Raw genomic sequence first — 23,856 nt, forward strand, 5'->3', positions numbered from 1 at the left:
AGGTACCGTCGATGAATTCTCTTGGTGAATCCACGAGCGCATTTTCTGAAAATTTGTGAGCAGCCACTTGTATGGCTGTTGAACATGTTCAGGATAGAAAAATATCTCGGAGTCGAGTTGGGTCGGCGAAGAAAAGGCCAGGACGGTACCAACAGCGCAGTTCGTCGGAATGCAACCACACAGAAAAAGGCAAATGACAAGTTCTGACTAAAAGAACATATATAAACGAAATCCTACTTGCATTTGCAAAGGTGTTATTCTCCTAATTGCTAAAAAACAAGAAATCAGGGAAATCAAACATGTTTGTTTTATTGCACACCACAAATTAAGCCAACTTCAGTACTTGCTGCTGTTGCTGCTTCCTTTGTTTTTAAATCACCTCGCGCACAGAACAAATTGAACCAAATTCAATGCTGGCAATGGAGCAATCAGACAATAGAGGATATCCAACTTTCCCTTGTTATGATCTTGAGCCAACCAGTCTCCATTTCATCCGGGGAAGGATCGATATGGGCAGACTGCTCAGGTAATTCGACCCTGCCAGCTTCTCATATTCTCTGGGAACCGCTTGCACAAAAAATCGACTCGAGCAATGAGTGCAATTGCTCCAGATACTCTGTCATATTACTAGCTGAGGCACCAAGCCATAACCCTGACATAGAAGAAATTGCATCTCTTCTCTGGTGGAGTCTGATTGGGTCAGTAAGTCCCAAGTATTCCTTCTGTCTTCCATGATTACCGACCTTATCCTGCTGATTGTGGCCGAAAACATCCTGATCCCCAGCTTTAGGAGTGTCATGGTACTGTATTCTTTTCCATTGAGTTTCCTTAGCCTTGGGATGACAATTCGATCATAGATTGGAACCCAAGGCCAAGCATAGCAAAACAAAGTAACTCACAGGAGGAATCTTGAGCTAAGTGTTAACAATGCGCCAATTGGATTGAAGAGGTTGGAAGAGAACAAAAGTTTGCTGTTGGACTACAGGTACGTAGGAGACACCGGTCGAGACCCCTATCGGGATGACTTCTATTAAACACTTCACTTCTTCAACCTGCTGAATTCTGAAGCGTCCCAAGCATTGGCGACCTATCCTGGTTGATAGGGTCTTCTGGGGTGACAATTGCAGCTTTGTGGAGCAATTTGAAAGCACCGGCAAGTTAACTAAACTTCCAAGAACATTAGTAACTCTTATTCTTCTGTGCCCTCGTGGCCGAAAATCTCAATTTGATCTTGCAGCTTCTCCAAATGCTTCCATGCGTTAAGTAAATGGAGTTCAACATTAAAGCACACTTAACAACTCGAGTGACAAAAGGATTCCAGTGAATTTAACCATAGTTTTCAGATTTGATTAGAATATTAGCTTTCCAGACGATTCGTTAAATATGGCTTTTCTGACAAAGAAATCCAAAAGCGTGAATTATAGAGGAAGAAGTGGGGAAATCTTGCCATTTTGAACATTCCCTGGAGACCAATAACATGAACAGCAGACTGTAGAAAACACTCATCTTGATCCTTATTCAAGTCCACTTCATTTCCGACAATACTTTATTTCGGTCGAAGTCCAACCTACGAAATGCGACCTAAGATAACTTTAATATCACGATAAACATGACATGTTTCAAGCAATTAATAAACTAGGGTTTGGGTTGGACCACATCCTAAGAAGGTGATATCCCTCAATCCCAGGTCTGACCGGCAGTTCGTGCTCATTTCATAGTGAGACACACCATGAGAAGACTTACGGGCAACATCGATCTTACAGAGTTCAGAAGTGATTGTTAACTATTTCCAGGACGATCATGTCTCTAACTTGAGCTGGAAAAAACAAAGGCCAGTACAATGTAAAAGAACATAAGTAAATAGTGTTCATTGAGCATTCTAACCGTGCATGTGAAAAGGAGTAGAACGGTAGAAAAAGAACAAGAGTTCCTATTTTCTGACTTTCAACAAACGCTCAAATCACAATTTGGCAACAAATTTAGCTAATCAGTCCTTCTGTCCCATAGAAAATCCAAGATAATAACCTGTTTGTTCTCATTGAGAAAACATCCTGCTCGAGCCGACACAGTGGTTGTTGAACAATGACATGTTGTGCCCTCGTCACTTTCAGTCCATTCTCAGCTGCAATGTCTCATAGTAGAAATTCATAGTCAACACGGGTCTAAGGACCTATCATCTGTCGTGCTTGATCATCTGAAATAGAGATGAGAGCGAGATCGGATTTCGAATCGGACCGATTTATCACGATCAGATCCAGTAATAGCCCAAGCCGTTTCGAACCCAAATCAATTAAGTATACAAAATATGACCCCTACCGGCTAGACACTCAAATGATCATGAGTCATGACACAAGACGTGAACGATAATTATAGATTAGACGTAAACAAGAAAGAACAATTCTTAAGAGTCACGAAATGGCCTAAATAATCTTGTATCTAGTAACTCCAAGTTTGGAGGTACCGACCAGATGAATTTACATAACTTGTTCAGGTCGGGTCTTGGGACGTGTATCTAGAGGACGTCGCAATCTCTCCCTCTGTCTCTTGCACGTGCGCGAGCTCTGTCGACTGTGAAATTAAGGGAGTTGACAATTTGATTTTGGATCCTCACAAGCTACCAATGCAAAAGAAGACAGGAACGTAAATTTTGACAGATTCTCGAATGAAACCAAGCTAACTTCGAAAAGATATTTATGGTGTGTTTATTTCATGAAAAATAAGCGATTTGGAAAATATTTTCCAAAAAGTGATTGCTCATATCGTTTAGAAAAATTAGTTAACGGAAAATATTTTTATTATCTATAGCAATCTATGCCTAACTATTTTCGCAAGTGATGAAAAAAATTTTCATTTATCTATTTTTTTTAAGTGACATAAGCGATTACTTTTTAGAAAATATTTTCCAAATCACTCATTTTCCATGAAACAAACGCACCACCACCAAACCACACAATTGGGCGGGATTGGGTTTGGCTATACTTTGAAACGTACAAGCTAAACTGAAATTTCGACGGGTCCATTCTAGGAAAAGGACTGTTTTCTATACCCATAGTAATCTCAATCGATTTCTACGTAAACTAAGTGAATTAATATGTGCTAGACGAAATAGCACGGTTTTAAGTATGGAATAGTAAGGGTGGGTTTGGTTCGGTATTTGAAATGAGCTTTAGAAAAATATAAATGACTTCAACCCAAAGGAGTTTGAGAAAATGCTAATTACGTTTGGTAAAAACTCATTTGAAATGGACTTTGGGTTAAGCGGTATTTGGTAAAAATAACTTTACGAAGGGACTTTGAATGCACTTTTCTATTTTTTTAATAAAAAATAACCTCCGCCTATCTGGCAAAGGTTTGAGGTTGCCGACAAGCCATATATGGCGTCGGCGGCCATCACCCAACTTCATGCCGTTCCCACCGAGGGTCGCTCGATCCAGACGACTGCCACTTGAGGTCAAGTGACGCCTGGGTCCATGCGAACCGGGAATCGCCACCCGGGCGACAAGCTTCCCCTGGGCAACCGAACCCTTGCTGGCCCCTCGCCGTTCCTAGGTCGGTCCTCGCCTGGAATATCAAATTTGACTCCTCCACGAAGAACTTAATGAAGAAGATGAACAGAATGAGAGAGGGGAAAAATCGAAAAAATAGGAAACTAGTGAGGATAGTTTTGGGAAGAAAAAAATCTTTTTGCATTTGGCCAAATGCTGGTCCTACTAGCATTGGACTTTCAGCTTTCCCAAGGCTAACATTTGGTTAAATCTTGACCTAAAATTGAACCAAACGCTTCAACATTCTCCTAACGGGCTTTGAGGGTTGAAAGCCCATTGGGAAAGTTGAACCAAACCCACCCTAAGACCCCCCCCACACCCCAACCCAAAAAAAAAAAAAAAAAACAGAGGAGTATGGAATTGAATGGGGCTCAACTTGTAATGTTTGGGCCATAATGGGCCTAGTCTAACAGGCAGGCCCAATGGTACGGCTTCTTTTTTGGTTTTATGTACTTCCTATGGGGGCTAGCCTATATTCTCCAATTTTGGATGATCAATTATCTTAAGTATTCATGTTCCTATATCGGATTATTTGTGTGTATGTCCTCTAAAAAGCACATAATTAAATAGAATATGATGGCCCAAGCATAATTAATCATAGGACCGTTTACATAGGAAATTCTAATATTGTATCACCTAGAACATCTATCTAAATAGTTTTTCAATGCACAGAAGCCTTCAAAGTGATACAATTATCCCAAATTTACTCTCCATTGGCACTTCGTCCTCTTTTGCTGTCTCAACGTGGCAACGCCTGGCTAGCAAAGTCATTCATGTTCTACTTTTTTTTTTGGTCGGATTCCTATCTACTTAATCTACTTGATTTTACCTAATTCCATGTGTGATGCGATGATGCTGTAGCTCTTGACAAAGCTAGCTAAAAGCGATGTCACCTCAGAAAAAAAAATGTCGTTTTCTAGGGCGGTTCATGTAGTTACAATCCACATCGTATTCGTCATGTTCTCAATTGCCTCGAAATTAGATTGAATGCTAACCGAGGGTAAATTTGAGACTGATTTGGGGTTTTGTGTGCCAAAGAACCGTTTGGGTTAAATGTTGTCTTAGTGATACAGGTTCAGAATGTGCTACGTTTTAACTAGTGAGCATACGTCTAGTGATGCCTACTACCCTAAAAAACCTAAAGCTTTGGGGCTGTTTTTTCAATGCGAAGAGCTTGTACTTGGACTTCTTAAAATGGGTCATAAATTCATTCCCTAACTTATATTTAGTTAGTTATATTCAATAAATAAGCTATAAATGGATTTACCCACATCTATGGCTCTCTTGTCACTCTCTCTCGTCCTTACTCGATTTTACGCTCGCTCGTTTCATGTTCTCTCCTCGGTTTGGGTATGAGCTTTCCTAGATTGAATTAAATATGGAAGTATTCTAATAATATAAGTTGGATCGAATATGAGATACTAGATTTGTAATATATAAAAAATAAGTTAATTTGGCTCGGAACCTTTTCGACCAACCCAAACCCAATTAGATCCACCTATTTGATGGTACCACCAAAGTTTACCATGGAGATTCTAAAACTTCTATCATATCAATTATAATCTCGCTTAGTTTGATCATTATAAGGGTCGTTGAGATAATGATGTGGTTGTAGACTTTTTTTTTTTTTTCTTTGGGTTACAAAGCAGAGATGGATGGTCATTTCTCAAGCCCATATGTTGTCAAGCTTGCCTAAATTATTGCCAAGGCAAAATTCCAAAAAAGAGTCGAAGTACTTTCATTTTTTCAAATAAGGGCTTGAAGTGTCCTCATTTTCTTCAATAAGGACCTCAAGTGAGCCTTTTTTCAAATAAAGACTTGAAATGAATCTTCTTTCAAATAAGGGCCTAAAGTGGCAATAGAATCTAAAAAAAGGACTTGATTTCATGGGTATTTTCGTTATTTCACTTTTTTGGTTTGTTTCTTTTTTCTTTATTTATTCTTTTTCTATTTTTCTTAAAAAAAAAAAATAAACCTATGGCTGCCGCCCCAATATTGACATTGCCGACGACTCGGCGAGGGCCGATAACCCCACCGCCCGGAGGAGAGGGCCTCGCTAAAATCTAGAGAGGGTCGGCGACCCCCGGCTCGACCTTGGGTGAATGTCGTCGACACTCACCCTAGTCAAAGCGGGGGTTGGCGACCCTTGCCCTTGCCCCCTTCTTGACTGGTCTTTGGCGAGGGACGTTGGCCCTAGTTGAGGTGCCGACAACCCACCGGCCTTAAATAATGCCCCATCGACAGTGGGGCTTCGGCGATAGGCGGGAGGCTCCCCTCCTGCCATTGTGTTCCTTTTTATTTTTTTCAACTATTTTTTAATTTGAAAAATACATAAAAAGGAAAAAACACAGAACAAAGGAAAAAAATGTTAAAAAAGAAATTGATGAAAATGCCCTTTAAGTCGGACCCTTTTTTGAGCCTCCATAATGACATCGGGTCCTTATTTGAAACCTGTTATGCCACTTCGGCTCTTATTTGAAACAACGTTCATTTGAGTCTCTTATTTGAGAAAATAAGAACACTTCGGGCCATTATTTGAAATTTTCCCTTATTGCCAAGCCCGTCCATCACAAAGTACTACTAACGAACTCTTGGGGCGAGGCTACTAGGCTAGGCATTACCAATCAATATGTATTGGCCTAATTAAACATGACCGAGAGAATATGAATTGATTAAAAAAATCCAAAACGAAAAAAAGGTTATAGAAAATCATTTCGAATTAAACAATTAAGTTTAGTAGTAATCTTAACTTGCTTAAATCAACTTCTTCCAGCACTAATGCATTTAACACTAGACATGATGTCCTTTTGGACTTGTCTATTCCAGCTAATGCATCTTTGCTTGGAAAAAGTTCCGAGGCGACATAATAAGCTTATTATTGGTGATGAGAAATCTACTTTTATCTGGAATGACGATTGGCATTCATTGGGTGCACTTCCCAGCTAATTTTATACCAAGGTCAGTCTTCTCCGCATCTCCAGGCCGAGGCTTCCGATATTATTTAGGGTTTGGATCGGCTTTGTGTTCCTACGCAGCCTAATATATCTGTCCCTGACAGGATCATCTGGAAGTCAACTCCATCTGGGAAGTCTATTACTGGAAGTGCTTGGAATGCTTTTAGGTCTAGAGGGCTTAAAAAGTGCCCTGGTGTAAGTTGAGAAGGTTCAGACCTTGCAATCCTCCACACTGCAGATCGCACCTACTTTGTTTCTCTGTAACTCAGCTGTTGAAGACAGCAATCCTTATCATTTTTTGGCTGTCCTATGTCATCTCGGGTCTGGTTTGTTGTGTTACATCTTCATCAGATTTTGAGAGTTCCTAGTGACTGGGACAGTGACACAACCTTGGCCATCAATTCTTTTGAAGGGAAATCTCTTCCTCAGCTTTTATTCAAACCATCTTCATCAGGCTCTGAGGATGTATTTCAATTGCAATGATTAGATTATTACGAGATATATTCAAGACGCTATATATGGGAAATTATATTATCACAACGGCTAGTAAATCATGTTAGATTCGTTCTTAAAGATTGTCAATCATGATGGTTATTGCATATCTATCAAGGACGTGGATTAAGGAAGAAAATGATTATTTACCAAAAGAAGTATTCTATCTTTGGGAATCCAGGTCATGATTGTATGAGTGATATGATCTAATGGGAGATTCTAATCTCTAATCTAAATGGCTACGAAATCCTTTTTCATACAATCTCATTCAAATGGGTAGATTGGACAGTGATCTTTTGAAGACCTTATAACGGATAGCTTGAAGGTGGACGAGCATAAAAGGAATGAGACTTTAAGGCTGAAGAGTACAAGAGAATCCAGAATCTAAAATTCCAAAGTTCTAGAAAGCATTCTTGATTCAAACACTGTAATACTTGGAGATTCTTATTCAAAGTGAGTGAGTGTTAGACAAGGAAGTCTACTCACTCGAATATATGACCGAATTGTAACTTTTGAGCTATTTACTAGTGAAATCCAACCGATTGTTTGTCAACATGAAGAAATGGATGTAGACTTGAAAAAAAGCCGAACCATTATAAATTGTCTGTGCAAATTCTCTATCCCTTAAACTCTGTATACATTATTTTTTATAGTTAAATTGTGCGTAGTGGACTTTGAGGTCAGCACAGATTGTGTTCTTGATCAAATTCTGAAATAAATTCTGAGGTTGTTTATTTTTAATTCCGCACTATTTTCTAAATAAGTTTCAAAATCACCTATTCACCCTCTCTATAATAACGCTAGTCACAACAATACTCACAGGTGTTACGAGCAATACTTCCCCGGACATATAGTTCCGTGAAGTTACAGTCAGTATCAAAAGTCAATTCTCAATGCCAGAAGTCTAAAAGCTTCTCTAAATACAAAATAATCTCTCAACATGTCTGTCAGCAGTCAATTGACTTAACCATTTGCACCTACACCGCATGTGTTGCAAACTTGCGACAATGTTCACTGACGATATTTGAGCTTCTATCATCACCTGATACAAAATCAACTATTATCCTGTAGGCATAGGTTTAATGTGACGCCCGGGAAATTCGAAGTTTGTAAATTTGCCCGAACTCAATAAGAAGGAAGAGAATTAAATTTTAGTCGGTGCAAATTTTTGGATCGCAAGGACGTAAGCGACAAATTTGGACAAATCCCGAAATGTCGTTCGGTTTCGATTGGGTCTCGAAACCGTGGTCGCCGCGACTTAAGATTTGTAATCCTCGCGCCTAAAATTTTCCGAACCGAACCTAGCTCGTGAAATTCCTAATTTTACTCCCAATCGGTTGAGCCAAAAATCCGATCAGTCCCGATTTGTCAAATTACGAAACCGCCCTTAGATATTATTCATGTGAAACAAAAATCATTAATTTGAAGAGATGGGTGGGCCCCACTTTCAGTCAAATTTGGTCAATCTTCGGCAGCCCACGTGATTTTCTCAGCCTTCTCTCTCTCTCCTTTCTCTCTCTCCTCGTCTGCTCTCTCTCTCCCATTGTTGCTCGCACGACCAACCCCCTTGCATCACCGAATATCCTCTCCTTCTTGGGTTCTTTTTGTGCGACCACCACCTCAGACCTCCACTGTTGTTCAGCCACCTCATCGCCACCGTTCCAGCCGTCGTTCGCCGCCGCCGGACCCGAAGCAGCCCCGGCGACCCCCCCAGCTCTGTTTCGGCCTCCGTGGGCTTTGTGAGCTGCCCGGCCGCCCCGCACCCATTCCGACCACCACTAGCCACCACCTCACTTTCCTCTCAACCTCCAGATGTCACCCCACCGCCGTGCGCCGTCGCATACCCGCCGGACAGCCCCGAACAGACCCAAAGTCCCGGTTGCTCTATTTTTCGCCGGGCCACTATTTCGCCGCCCTCCGCCGCGTTCAGCCGCACCCACTGGCCGCCGACCACCCCAAGCCATCGTCTTCGACCCCTTGACGTCTCCCAAAGCCACCCGCAACCGATCGGCACCTGTGGAGCTCGATTTGAACCTCGGAAACCCTCCCCTGTTTTGCCCGAGGTCCCCTGTTTTCTGCTCCAGTTCTGGCCGTCGCTGCTCGGCCGCCTCCGGCGCCACCAGCAGCTTCCCCGGAGACCCCCGACAATGGCCCAACCTTTCCCCAGAAGTTGAACCACCCGAACCACCCCAAAACAGCCCGCAAAGCCACTATTTTCCCCTATTTTCCCTCTGGCTGCCCTTGTTCACCACCGGCCGGCCACTGTTCCGGCTAGCTCCGGCCACTGGCCGCCACCCTCGAACCTCGTGCTGCTGTCGCCAAGTCTTTGGCCCGCCTTTGACCAAATTAGAAGCCCGGAGCTAAGTGGATCGGGCCGCGAGTCGTCGTCGTCGTCGGGTCGGGCCGAGTTTGTGTCGTCGTCGCTCGAGTTGAGACCGCCCGAGCTATTAATTTGGTGAGTTAGCCCCTAACTCTTAGTTAGGACGCTAATTGCATTCGAATTAGTTTAATTAGATAATTAGGTATTTAGGTAGCTCGATTAGGGCCGGTTTAGGTTAGAAATTTGGTTTAGATTCAATGGCCCTAATTGGTTTAGTTATTTTAATTAGTTAGGATTTTATGCCTAATTAGAATTGATTGATTTGAGTGATTGAATTGATTGATCGCGAGCGAGCGATAGATCAGAGACGAGTGCGCAATTGGAATTGAAATTGGGATTAATAATCGATTGGCTATAATTGACTAATTGAATTATTGAATTATTGACCGTGAGTGCCAGATTGGTTGTTGATTGCCGTGGGGGTCCGATTAGAGGTGAATCGCCCCAAATTGTTTGGTCCGTCGATCGATATAAATTGCGCATTCATGTGATCACGTATGAGATAAAATTGCATATTTTTGCATGAAAACGGCCTTGGGCCAAGTATTTGAACATTCGAGCGTGAGCATTCAACCTAAATCCAAGAAATGAACTGGCTGGTTGTCGAAGTGCACGAGTGGTCACATAATGGGATAATTCCGATAATCATTGTCTTCTAGTCAATCGGTTCTGGCAATCATTGTCTTACGGTTGCTGGATGCGCGTCGATCATTGTCTTCGGGTCGTACGTTTGCCGGTCGCGATTTGTGATGGGCCGAAGCCTTTTTAGGATTCCTGTTAGCTCCGTGCCGTGTCGATAATTATTGTCTTACGGTTGGTCGAGCGGAGTCACACGGACTATCAGACGCCGTCGCCGGAAGTAAGGGACGATGCCTGGTCCTGCCGGGAGAGCACCAACCGACTAGTGTGCTGGACTTGCTGGTCGGATCTGATAATAAATGGACTACGTGTGGTGTCCTGTGCATGTAAGTGCTGTGATGCTTTGCTGCGGTGAATTGATTTGGTTGGTTGATTGTTGAATCGAGTCTGCATTGCATTATGTGGGGCCCGAAGAAAAAGCTTGCATGTGATTGAATTATCTGCTCTGTATTGTTGTATTTGTTTATTAGAGTGTACGAGCGAATCAACGTCCTAACCGGGCTTAGGCGTTAACTCACTGAGATTAATTTCTCATCCCGTTGTGGTTAACAATTTTCAGGCGATGATGGAGGCCGTGGACGCCGAACTTGGAGGAGTGTGGTAGGATTTTTGGGAGTAGACGAGGGATTAACCTTACCCGATCTCGTGTCTTTTTGAGGTCCTAGTGAGCCGCCCCGAAGTATGAGGTTGTACATATTTCTTGTAGCTCAGTAGGGTTAAATTTCATCTACTCTGATTGTTTGAACAAAACTACTTTTGTGAAATAAATGTGATGTTTTTCCTCCTGAACTATCCTTGCTGATATTGTTGTCTGAGAGATTCGCACGTTCCGCATGCGCCGTAATTTCGTAGGTCGATAGCTTACCTGGGACGCTATCATTCATGACCCGAGGCGAGTAAGGAAGGGATGTCGCGAGCTCGAGAGTCGGGGTGTGACATTTAATGGGTGAAATTCTTTAGTTTGTCCCAAGTTATTCTGTAAAGATGTCAAATTCATAATGGTGGTGTGCATAAACCCAAGTCAATACATAATTAGTCACGAGGTTTACAGTATCTGGACTGTAACTGCCTCTCTATAGCTAGGGCTACCACAAAACAAATTACTACCGCCATCTGTATAAGAGGCCTATTATTCAATGGGATGAATGTGACAATTTGATCCTCTGAGATCACTATTCAGACATGAGTCTGCTCATGTTGCTTCATTTCTATGTCTGCTTCGAGGCTAACAGCATCTGTTCCTTTATACTTGTACCACCTTGCACATACTAGAAAGCACACCAAGGCCAGAAACTCCAATGCAGCAATCAGGTAATAGTAATAGTCCAATCTTCCCTTATTCAGATCCTCCGGTAACCAGTTCCCTGCTTCTGCTCCTTTGGTGTATTTGTGGACAACCGATATGAGTAGACTGCTCAACCAACTTGAGCCTGCCATGACACCATAGTACCGAGAACCTGCAATGCTCCTCATGTTCTCAGGGAGCTGCTTGTAGTGAAACTCGACAAGGCTGATCGATGCGAATGCTTCAGTGAGACCTGCAAGAGTGAACTGAGGGATTAACCACAAGGCTGACATTGATGAAATCTCGCCTTGGCGGGGATAGACCCCAAGAGTGGGCTTCGTCAGAGCTATTGACCTCCGGCGCTCTTCCACTATGGCGGACACCAGCATTGTTAGCACACCAAAAAACAAGCCGATGCCCATCCTCTGGAGGAGCGTGATGCCGCCTACTTTCCCCGTAATCCTCCAGAGGAACGGGACTATCAGTTGGTCGTAGATGGGTATGAATATTGTGAGGCTCAACATCATGAAGACGACGTACGATGCTGCTGGGATCTTGAAGCTGGTGTTCCTGAGGCGTCTGTCCATTTGAGCGGCCTGGAAGACTGCATAGGTTTGTTGTTGGACGATGACAAGGTAATAGAACACACTCACTACCCAAATGGGCATCACTCTTATAAGACATTTCACTTCCTCCACTTGCTGCAAGCTGCAGAGTCTCCATGGATCAGCCGATGATCCATCTGGCCTTTTCCTCTCTTCAGCTGTCACAATTGCGGCTTTGTCGAGGCACCTGATGAAAAAAAAAAAAAAAACTAATTAAGCTTCGTCTTTGGACATGATTGCAGATCCAGCACATGTGCAATGCGGGCTCATTTTCAGTACCTGAATTGATCTGTGTAAGGAAGCTTGGAGTTGATAGTTTTCGGAGGAATATAATTATAAAGAGAGAGCCAGGGTTGCTCGGGTGTTGGAAGTCGGCTTTTCTTAATGGCTGCGAAGATGACCTGCGCTACACTTTTTAGTGAACTACCTTGAGCTTTTACTTTCACATATATCTTCGAACCCATGAAGAAGACTGCACATGATATGAGCATCAGGATCGCCGGGATCAATAACCCGATCGCCCAGCTCATGTTTGATTGCACATACACGATAAGCGTCAAGGAGACCATCTGCGCGAATGTGACGGTAAAAAAGTACCAATTGAAGAAGCTGTTGATCCCTCTCTTTCCTGATTCGGTCTTCGGATTGAACTGGTCGGCTCCGAATGCTAAACTGCAGGGGCGGATGCCGGCTGCCCCAGAAACCAGCAGCCCGAACCCGGTAATTAGGAAGGCCATCTGGCCGGCCGTTGGTCCAACGCACGTGGTGTTGTCGCCACATTCCGGCGGATGCAGATTCTTGATAGCTGCTGTTAGTTGTATCATTTGCAAGCCCTAATTGAACAAGGCAGTAAATCAGCTGCATTCGGACAGCAACTTGCTTAAACGAAAACCCTAAACCCAGTACCACAGACCATATAGTAGTTGCTGCTGCCTACTGAGAGTGAACCAGACCAGAAACAACATGCCCTATGCCAATGGAAATTGAAAATTCAAGCATGCCAAAACAAGTAACTGCTTCTAGCCACAGTATCACAGTGTCCTAGAAACATTGGTTCAACATGAGAGATCAAGAAGTAGAAATGAGTTACCAGAAAAGAGGCGACTGTACAGAAGCCGAGGGTCTTGAAGCGGCCAAAGTATGTGTCACACAAGGCAGCACCGACCAAGGTGGAGAAATTGGTGGTGCCATTGAAGATGTTGATGATGTTTGCGGCTGTGATGCTCTTTAGGTTGAACACAGTGGTGAGGTAGATCAAGAGGTTGGCCAAGGTCCCAATTGCTCCCAGCTTCTCGAAAGTCTCATTTCCTGAGAAGTTTTTCCCAGTTTCGTCCACATGGACAGTATTAAATTACAGTTGACGAGGAAGAAAAAAAACAATCTCTCATGGGTCTGAACAAGAAGAGACTCTGTCTTTGGGGTCACCTATGATGAAGGGCATGGCCTTCCATCCTCTGTAGTTGATGATGGTCTCTTCTTCGCCTGCGACACCTTTTTCCTCCATCTCCATTTCCTTGGTGCCGCCATTGACGAGCTTGTGCTCTGTCTCTGTGGCTTCCCCATTAGTGTGGTGGATGTTCTGTGCTCTCTCGTTCTTCCTCTCCTCCTCCATCCTTTTTGCTGGATGTGCCCATTGTCTCCCTGTCCCTCCGCTGGGCATTGTAGTGTTGCATACTGACCAAATGGTCAATGCGAACGGGAGAAATTCATTTAATAATATGGCGAGGGAGAGCAAATTTTCATGCCACTTTCTAATCGCACCTGCCAAAATTTATTCTTCCACTCCCTCCTGAGTCTTTGATTGGGAGAACTAATGCCATCTCTCTCTCTCTGGAAAATTCCCAAACTCTGTTTTGGAGGATTCCATCACTGTACAGTCCAGCGAGACATGTCTACTTTTGAATTTTTTAGACTGTGATTGACGTTGTCCACGACGTCAAAAGCAAACTATGACTATGACCATATAATGTAACGAGTGAGCGTTCATGACACAGTCTAATCTGAAAATTTAGGTGTGTTCAGTAGCATTTGGGGGCCACACCAGTCGTCATTGCTGACATAAGAGTCCACAAAGGCGGGGTTGAAACGTCCGAGTGGGGGAGTAAAAAAAAGACCAAGAAAACGACCAACTCATTAAAAAAAAGACCAAGAAAACGACCAACTCATCATCACATGGCTACTGAAAATGCACTGGATTTGATATTGTAACACAGCAATACCAGGAAGCCGCCCCAAAAGTCTAAATCCTGTCATTGTTGAGGTCAACATGTCACTCGGGTCTTGCTTTTAGAACCAATGTCGAAGTCCCCCTCCCCGTGATGCAATCCAACCAACAGTCCAACCAATTTGCTTTCCTGCGTAACACGTTCGCCTCATGAAAAGGCAGATACGTCACAGGAAACCTCACGTGAGTACGAGGAGAAGACAGAGAGCCTTGTTCTGTTCTGTCCGTGAAGCCCAGTGGTTTGGACAGATTGTCCCGAGGTTTGGAAACTGATCTCTCTTTTTCTCACTTAAAAGCTTCATTAAGTTCTGGAATCTGTTGATTGAAGACCAACTTTTTCTATTTTCCTTTCCCGACAGGTTTCTTTCTGCTCAGCTAATTGTTTTAGATTACCCTGTTTCATGCCGAGAATTATGGTGGCGCCCATTTTATTCTCTTCCAGCGGGTTTCGGTTGAATGTTACTTTAAGCTTGGAGGCTTGAGATTTATGACTCAGAATTGTTGTGATGAAGGTAATGGTGGGCGAATTTTGTCATCGCAAATTCTCTTCATATTTAAAATCAGGTGAGCAAGGAGCTCGCAATCTCTAATGAACTATTTTTAGTAACTTGATCAAATGTTAGGAATGCCGAATCTTTAAAGAGAAAAAATAAAAAAGAAGATAAGCGAATTTTTAGATGGAAAACCCTTTCAAAATGAAAAAAACCACGGTATCGTAGTAGGAAATCTCTTCAATATCGGTGTTAGTATTGGATTTACAGGTTTCGGGGTAACAACTACAAAATATACTGCCATAATATATAGCAGGAGTGTAAGGTATACCTGATCATGTCATTAGTAGCCGTAAAAAGCTTTATTCTCTGTTAAAATTGTATGTGTGCTATAAGCAATAAAAGCTCTGAGATATAATATTATTTTTCTTTTCTAATAGACTCCACAAACTCCATCAATAGCTCACTTGAAGACTGATATTCGAAAGACCAATAATCTTTTATAGTTTTCACTCATGTTTGTAACTCAAATTATCCACACTAACCACGGAAGCCAACTGAGGCAATTTATAACCTTGATTTCTCAGTGTGATAACCATTGTAAACCTATATGCTGGATTTTCTGCACCAGCAATCTTCTCTAATGACAATATCCCATCTTCTATTAGCCGACGAAATTGGGATAGTTCGACTATTGTGCTTTGTCCTTGAATAAAATATCGGATTCTTTGCAAGACAAATACTTGAGCGCCTCTTTGGTATCTTAATAGCCACTTCACAGCTTCTCAATGCTTTATTCCTGGATTAGCCATGTATCTGCTGACAACTCCCACTGCGTAACCTATGTTTGGATTGGTACACACCACATAATATATCAATCCGTAAAAAACTGACGCATAAGACACCTTAGCCATATACTCCCGTTCTTCATCTGTCTTTGGTGACTACTTCTTCGAGAGATTGAAGTGAATCCCAAAAGGAGTACTCTAGCCTTTGCATTCTGAATTTTGAATCTGTTCAACACATTTTCATTGTACTTTTCTTGAGATAATTTTAGAATTCTTCGGATCTATCTTGCGTGATCCTCATATGAAGAATCTAATTCGCTGCTCCCAACTCCTTAATCTTAAACTCTTTTAACAATTGTTGTTTGAATATATTGATCTCCCTTATGCTAGATCCTGCAATGAGCGTGTCATCCATATCAACATCAACATCAACATCAACATCGAGATCACCTTAATTCCAAACTAGTTGGGGTCGGTAGTCGATAAATCCAAAAATAAATAAAATAAAAGCAAGACCGATTGAGGGAAAAGAAATAAATATATAAAAATAAAAATAAAAATATATATAGGGAAAAAGGACTAAAAATGACAGTTTAGAACATAGGAATTTTGTCCCCATAATGCTAATAGCTTTCCTTCACTCCGTCCTAAGACAAGCCGTACGCCAATCTATTTCCAACTTCATTAAATCTTGTTTTACTACTTTCCTCCAAATAAGTTTCAGTCGACCTCTTCCTTTCTTCATGTCATGTTCTCTACAACAAACTTTTATTTTTACCGGAGCATATAGGGATCTTCGAAGAATATGCCCAAACTATCTCAATCTATGTTCTTTCATCTTTTTTGCCACCGGCACTACTCCAACTTTTTATCGAATATCTTTATTTCTTATCTTATCTATCCTTGTATGACCACACATCCACCTTAACATTCTCATTTTCGCTACTCCCATTTTATACTCATGTTGCCTCTGTCTTGGCTAACATTCAGCTCCGTATAGCATTGCATGCCTTACTCTTGTTCTATAAAATTTTCCTTTTAGCCTAAGAGGGATTTTGCGATCTCACAAAAACCCCGATGCCTTGCGCCATTTCATCCAACCTGCTCTAATTCTATGGCTTAAATCATCATTAATCTCTCCCCCCTTTTGCAATATAGATCCTAAATATCTAAAAGCATCTTTCTTAGGTACCTCTTGTCCGAGCATATTCACGGATTCTTGATCTCCTCCTCTTGCCATGTCGAACTCACACTTCATGTATTCGGTCTTACTTTGACTTAACGTAAATCCTTTAGACTCCAATGTACTTCTCCATAATTCTAGTTTAGCGCCAATCCCAGCTTAGCGCCAATCCCAGCCCCTGTATCATCAATAAGCACAATATTATCTGCAAATAGCATGTACCACGGCACCTCATCTTGGATATCTTTTGTTAGCTCATCCATAACTAAGGCAAAAAGATAAGGACTCAAAGCGGAACCTTGGTGTAAGCCTATTGTGATTGGAAAATAACTTGAAGTGCCATTACAAGCCTTTATTCATGTAGTAGCACCATCATACATATCCGTGATTGCCTCTACATACTTTGAAGGTACTTTTTTCTTCTCAAGAACCCACCATAGAACCTTTCTTAGAACCCTATCATACGCCTTCTCGAGATCAATAACACCATATATATAGATCCTTCTTCTTTTCTGAATATCTCTCCATTAATTGTCGTATCAAGAAGATAGCCTCCATGGTAGATCTTCCTAACATAAATCCAAATTGATTTACAGAGACCTTGGTCCCTATTCTTAAACGATGTTCAATAACTTTCTCCCACAACTTTATTGTATGGCTCATAAGCTTAATACCTCTATAGTTGGAACAATTCTAGATATCCCTCTTATTCTTGTAGATAGGCACAAGCATACTTTTCCTCCATTCATCGGGCATCTTATTAGTAATAACAAAATAATATAGAAGTAATCAATTTTTTTTTTAAATAATAACAGTGATCCATTTCACTTCTAGTGAATCATAAAAGTGTCAAATTTCTTGTAGCACTATCTAGGAGCCTTTTTCAATACACACATTATAACTTTCTTTTGTAGGAACCTAAAAACCTTTGGGTTGTACCATATGAATATCCTCTTCTAAGTTAACATGGAGGAATGCAGTTTTTACATCTAACTGCTTTGGAGAGAAAATCTCTGTATAGTTTAATTCATATATTTTGCTGAAAAGTTTTTACTAAAAAATTTACTTTGTACCTCTTAGTGCCATTGGGTTTTTCTTTGACCCAGTATACCCACTTGTTCTGTAATGCTAAGTTTTGTTCTTCTCGAGTGAATCCAACTCATCCGCATTGCTAACTCCCGCTTAATAGAATCTTTAACTTGCACTACTTTCGATATCCGGTTCTTCTTTCACCTGTTACACTCACTTGTTATGTAATGCTAAGTTCTATCTCCAACTCATAATCTCTAACTTGCATTGCTTCCGAAAATTTTTCTAGTTCGCTAGCATTAGTCAAAAGCAAATAATGCAATGACGGAGAATGCCTCTGTACATGTTTATATGTTCTACTAGATCTTCTTAAAGTGGGTTTAGGTGTATGTGATTATTATTTTGATTTTTTATTAGAATCTATAGTAACAATTTCAAGATTTCTTACCAGAACACTCTTTCAAACCCTCTCTACTTCAATCTCTCTAATCTCAACCATTTGTTTCTTCAAACTAGATTCTACCACAGATCTATCATTGTACAACATGTTTTCATTAAATGTCATATCAACATTTCTTGTTATTTTTCTAGTTTGTTCATCCCAAAATCGATAGCCAAACAATCAGAACCATATCAAATTAAAAAATATTTGTTTAGCTTTTGCATCAAGCTTATATCCATTTTGAGAATTTATGTGGACATATCAAACATAACAAAAAATTTCAGATGCGTGATTATAATCTTCTTTCCACTCCATTCTTCTTCTAGTAGCTTGAAATCAAGTCAAATTGAATGTTTTGTATTGTTCAAATATGTTGTTGTGTCAATTGCATATGCCCAAAATATCTAGGGTAATCCTACATGCATCCTCATACTTTTTGCACGCTCTTGTCATCTAATTCCATTCTCTGCACCAAATCACTTGAACTCATTGTTATCATACTCACCACCATTATCAGTTCCTTAGGCATCTAATCGTCAAGCTAGTCTCATTCTCCACTTTAGCTTTTCATATTTTAAAAGTAGCGTGCACAACAAATTTATTTTTTAGAAAATAAACATATGCCTTCCCGGTGGAATCGTCAATGAATTCCACATAGTAGTGAGCCTCGGAGGAAATGTACGGGAGATGGCCCACACATCTATATGTATAATTTTATCTTTTGGTCCTCTCACAATCTTCGAAAAAATGACATGTTTCTTCTTGCCCAGAATGTAATCTTCACACAGACTAATATCAATAGATTTCAGATCAAGCTGCTTTCCATTCAGATCAGGCTGTTCTCCTTTTGATGTTAATACTGTCATTCCCTTTTCGTTAACGTGTCCAAGATGGAATGCCACAATATGTAATCAGCTTCAGACTCAGCAACTACTACTGTTTCTGTACTACTCTCAGTGTTCCTGACTTTGTTACCTGTTCTACAACCAAAGCATCTTTTACTATTTTCTAAGAGCTATCCCCAAAAATAGTTATATATCTAGTGCTGTCCAATTGACTTATAGAGATTTGAGATTTCTCTTAAGTTATGGAACATATATAACATCATGCAACTTCTATTGAAACTTGTTAGTAGTTTTTATATGAACATCACCCTTTCTTGTAATATCCAAAAGTTCATCATCTTCAAGATAAACCTTTCCAAACTTTCTAGCAACAAAATTGTGCATTATTACCATGCGCGAAGTTGAGTGAAACGACACACCTTAGTTCAAAACCAAGACTCAATCTTATTGTCACTGCTAAAAATTTAATCATCACTGTGAAATGCCTCTTGAAGAGTTGCATTCACAAATCTCTCTTCCTTTTCATTTTGATTTCTATACCAAGTTTTCTTTTTTGGGGCTCTACAGTCTCGTCTAAGAGGACTATTCTTTTTGCATTTTCAGCAAATCATTTCGCCAAAGGGTCTCTATTTGCTTCTGGACTTTATCTACCACGGTAATGGTTTCATCCTTGTTGATTGCTTCTCCCTATGCTTTTGGTATTTATGGCAACACCCAAAAATTCACCTTAACTCTCTTCTGCGGATAATCTCGCTAAGAATCAAATTTAGGATTTCTTGAAGCTCTAATTTTTTTGACCAGATGAACTACTCACTCGCTACAGTCATAGTAGCACTCTTAAATTTTAGGTAGAGACGATAACAAAATTAAACCTTTTACCTCGTCATCGAATTAAATTTCCACCAAACTCAACAGAGTTGTGATCATGTTGAATTCGTTGATGTGATTTGTCACAAAAATACTTTCATCCATCTTCAGATTGAAAAGACGACGCATGAAATGTACACCGTTCGATGGAGTAGGCTTCTCGTACATGTTGAACAAGCCCTCATCAAATCCGTTGTTGTCTTCTCATTGGCGATGTCGAAAGCAAGGTTCTGCGCCAATGTAAAACAAATCACACTCACAGCTTGCAGAACTCACGATTCCCACCCTCCTTGCTTGATTGAATATGATTTCTCACTTCACAGAGGTTGATGAAAGTTCTTCTGATACAAGAGATTCTCGGCCTGCTTTTTCTAGAAAACAAAAGTCATTGTCATCGAACTGATCAATCCTCACCTTCCCTCGTCCATATTTGTCACTCCCACCATTTCGCCAAATCAGGCTCTGATACCGGTTATTAGGAGCATGAATATTTGAAGAAAAGAATAGAGAAGAAGACAGGTGATTTTTTACGTGGAAAACCCTTTTAAGATCATAAAGGGAAAATCACGGTTCCACACTAGGCAATCTCTTCACCATCAGTATGACTATCAGAGTTACAAGTTTCAAGGTTACAACTATAAAAGATAATGGACCAATATATAGCAATAGCCTAATGCATACATATATTATGATAAAAATTACATGTATGCCATTAGCAACAATAAAAAGTTCTATTCTCTGCTTTAATATGAAAATTACAAGTAGTAAAAGCTCTGAACTTTAATACTACTTTTCTTTATCAAACTCCACAACTCCATCAATCAAATACATCATGGTCTTGCCCTCTTGCAATCGTTGCTCCAGGCAAGCCTCTCCAGTTTGCATTTACTTAGACACTGGACTGGGAATTATAATTGTCTCCAAATGGTGTGATGCATCAAACAAGAACTTTTTCCGAGTTCAATTTCTCCGGATTGACTTCAACACTGGTGCTAATGCCGCTTCCTTTGTACTTATACCACCTAGCACATACTATGAAGTAGCCTAAGTTCAATGCCTGCAATACACCAACCAGATAATAGAAATAGTCCAACTTTCCCTTGTTAAGATCTTCAGGCAACCAGTCACCATTTGCACTTCCTCCTTTTGTGACCTGGTGAACTATGGATATCAGCAAGCTACACAAGTAACTTGACATTGCAATCCCCACAAAAGAGAGCGACCCACCAATGCTTCTCATGTTTTCCGGGAACTGCTTGTAGTAAAATTCGACTTGAGCGATGATAGTGAATGCTTCAGACAATCCTCCCATCACCAGCTGAGGCACCAACCATAATCCTGACATAGAAGAAATTGCGCCTCTCCTTGGGTCAACCCCAATCGGCTCGGTCAGTCCCAAAGTTCTCCTTTTGTTCTCGACAATGGCTGATATAAGCATTGTGACCACGGCCAGGAACATGCCGATTCCCATCTTCTGGAGAAGTGTGATCCCGCCTTCTTTTCCCGTCAACTTCCTTAGGCGCGGGATGATCATCCTGTCGTAGATAGGAATCCAGATAGTGAGGGCGATCATCGAGAATATAATGTAAGTGGCGGCTGGAATCTTGAAGTTCAAGCTCCCGAGGCGTCGATCAGATTGAAGGGCTTGGAAGACCACGTAGGTTTGCTGTTGGACTAAGGTTATGTAGTAGATCATGGCTGAGATCCAGATGGGTATGACTCTGATCAAACACTTCACTTCTTCGACCTGCTGAATGCTGCATAGTCTCCGTGGATTGGCTGCTGATCCGTCACGGTTAATTTGGTCTTCTGGAGTGATGATTGCGGCTTTGTCTAAGAATCTGAAATCATCAGTGACTAATTCAAACGTTAAGAATATTGTTAGCCGTCTGATTCTGGTGTTCTTGTGGACCAGAACATGTTAGAAAACCCATCGCTCATTTAAATGGTTTTCTCGTGTTGCTTTTCCCGAGTGCCATGCCAATATATGTTTTCCGACGACTTTTGCGACCGAAGAAAGTGCCCGCTTTTTTATTCTCTGGGATCATGGATGTGGAAGATTGGTTCAACAATGCCCAAAATCATGTTCACATATCATTCATAATCACGCTGTTTAGTGCTAGCAGATCGGATATAGCTTGCTGCAACTAATTGTTAGGAGTTTAAACATTGCACGTTGATAGGACAAGACATGTCAGTTGGCTAGCATGGGATGTATGTTCTCCAGAATTGGTTTTAGGTGATGAAATTTTAACGTGCAGTCGTACTTGTCGTTTCTTGAAAGTATCTTTTTTCTGGGAACGAGGATAGCTTACAGCTGTATCATAAGAAGTATAAAATCCATTATAGATCGGGTTGTCTTTTCTTATCTTATCTTATCTTATCTAACTACCATTCGTTTTTCAAAGGTTACTGTTCTATCTGCAAGTTCAACAGATATTGCACTTTGCAGACAATTCCTATTGCTGCTCAACATGGAAATGCATGAAAATGAAAGGCAAGATGAGAAAGCACCAACAAAAAACCTGAATTGTTCGGTGTGAGGGAGCTTGGAGTTGATGGAACTGCTCACAACATAGTCATACAAGGAGAGACATGGCTGGTCCGGTAACTTCAACTTCCTCTTCTTTATTGCTGCCACTATCACCCGCGAGGCGCTCGCCAGCGGACTACCAGCGGGCTTTACTTTCACGTAGATTCTCGTTCCCACGAAGAAAGCAGCGCATGACAAGAACATGAGGAAAGTGGGAATGGCCAATCCCCAAGCCCAACTTACGTCGGCTTGCACGTAGACGATGATCGTCAAAGACACCATCATGGCAAAAGTGAATGTGAAATAGTACCAATTGAAGAAGCTACTGATTCCCCTCTTCCCGGATTCCGTATTGGGATTGAACTGGTCAGCCCCGAAAGCCAGGTTACAAGGTCTAATCCCGCCACCTCCGATCACAAGCAGTCCAAACCCGCTGAGCAGAAATGCCATTTGCCCAAATGTCGGTCCACGGCACGAGCTGCTTGCCTCCGTCTCGCAATGAGGAGGATGCATCGTCGCTATGGCAGCTGTTAGGGTAAGCACGAGCATCCCCTGGAACATGAAATGGAATGTTAAATAGATCCTAGTTACATTTGTACACTTTCTTGCTTGGAACATCATACAAGTGTACCATACAATGATGAAATGCTAAATGTAAGTACCAGAAACGAGGACACCGAAGAGAATCCTATTGTCTTGTAACGGCCAAAGTAAGTGTCGCAGAGGAAAGCTCCGAGCAAGGTGGTGAAATTGATGGTCCCATTGAAGATGTTAACGATGTTAGTAGCAGTGATGCTATTCATGTTGAAGACAGTGGTGAGATAGACCAGAAGGTTGGAGGAGGTGCCGATCGTCCCGAGCTTCTCAAATGTCTCGTTTCCTGATATTTTTGGCATCCTTGCGGCATTTGTCATTTCCTTCATAATTCAAAGAAAACAGAGACATATACAGAAGCAAAAACCTCGCTTAGTAGTCACTCTCGTACCTATTACAAAGGGCATGGCTTTTATGCCGCCATAGCGAATCTCCCCGGCCGAAACACCATCCTCTTTCTTCTCCATGGCTTTGTCCATAGCGGTACTCCTCCTGTCCTCAACACAAAGCTAAGTAATTTATACTTGTATAAAATATAATGCAGTTCTTTTGGACAGTTTTCTTGCGGTTCCCAGGAATTCAATCTCTCCTTCCTGATTGGAAAGTTTGGTTTTTCATGAATTTTATACTTCGAAATCATTTGGCTGTCAATATTGACCGAGTCTACTTGCCTTAACAAAAGTCGTAGATACAGCTAAAGATTCTGTCGACTCATCATCCCATGTCTCATCCCTCGTTCGTCGGTTCAATTTATGCCATAACCAGAGTAGAGGGTCAGCTTTACCTGCTAGAAATTGGCTCTCATGGTTATGCTTAACGTAATGATTCCTCGAAAATAATTGTCCGGATAAGGAATTCCAGGAACTTAACCATAGAAAAAGGAGAGAAATTCTAGTCTTATAGAACCTGTACTAGAGACCAATTACGTGACGAGCATGAGAATGGGAATACTCATTTGGT

At 41.3% G+C, this 23,856-nt stretch overlaps 2 protein-coding genes across 2 annotated transcripts; both read right to left on the minus strand.

The window, feature by feature from the left end:
* Positions 1-10,984: 10,984 nt before the first annotated feature.
* Positions 10,985-13,628, minus strand: LOC115729988 (protein NRT1/ PTR FAMILY 2.11-like). The gene is made up of 4 exons (XM_030660623.2): positions 13,326-13,628; positions 12,991-13,208; positions 12,180-12,733; positions 10,985-12,087 (listed from the first exon to the last, which is right to left on the minus strand). Exons 1-4 carry the CDS (start codon positions 13,558-13,560, stop codon positions 11,187-11,189), a joined length of 1,908 nt encoding a protein of 635 aa, XP_030516483.2. The 5' UTR covers positions 13,561-13,628; the 3' UTR covers positions 10,985-11,186.
* A 6,694-nt stretch (positions 13,629-20,322) lies between these two features.
* LOC115734716 (protein NRT1/ PTR FAMILY 2.11-like) lies at positions 20,323-23,491 on the minus strand. The gene is made up of 4 exons (XM_048283101.1): positions 23,288-23,491; positions 22,965-23,182; positions 22,295-22,854; positions 20,323-21,610 (listed from the first exon to the last, which is right to left on the minus strand). Exons 1-4 carry the CDS (start codon positions 23,373-23,375, stop codon positions 20,707-20,709), a joined length of 1,770 nt encoding a protein of 589 aa, XP_048139058.1. The 5' UTR covers positions 23,376-23,491; the 3' UTR covers positions 20,323-20,706.
* Between the last annotated feature and the right edge of the window lie 365 nt (positions 23,492-23,856).

The sequence above is a fragment of the Rhodamnia argentea genome, chromosome 7 (assembly GCF_020921035.1).
Source record: "Rhodamnia argentea isolate NSW1041297 chromosome 7, ASM2092103v1, whole genome shotgun sequence".
Classification (NCBI taxonomy): domain Eukaryota; kingdom Viridiplantae; phylum Streptophyta; class Magnoliopsida; order Myrtales; family Myrtaceae; genus Rhodamnia; species Rhodamnia argentea.

Excerpts from the sequence above, each read along its gene's own strand:
- LOC115734716 (XM_048283101.1), bottom strand. The coding sequence starts at position 23,375 with ATGGACAAAGCCATGGAGAAGAAAGAGGATGGTGTTTCGGCCGGGGAG. Across the intron at positions 22,855-22,964 it reads CTTCGGTGTCCTCGTTTCTG|GGGATGCTCGTGCTTACCCT; the intron begins GTACTTACATTT and ends TTCATGTTCCAG. Across the intron at positions 21,611-22,294 it reads CCTCACACCGAACAATTCAG|ATTCTTAGACAAAGCCGCAA; the intron begins GTTTTTTGTTGG and ends TGATGATTTCAG.
- LOC115729988 (XM_030660623.2), bottom strand. The coding sequence starts at position 13,560 with ATGCCCAGCGGAGGGACAGGGAGACAATGGGCACATCCAGCAAAAAGG. Across the intron at positions 13,209-13,325 it reads GGCCATGCCCTTCATCATAG|GAAATGAGACTTTCGAGAAG; the intron begins GTGACCCCAAAG and ends AAAACTTCTCAG. Across the intron at positions 12,088-12,179 it reads CCTTACACAGATCAATTCAG|GTGCCTCGACAAAGCCGCAA; the intron begins GTACTGAAAATG and ends TTTTTTCATCAG.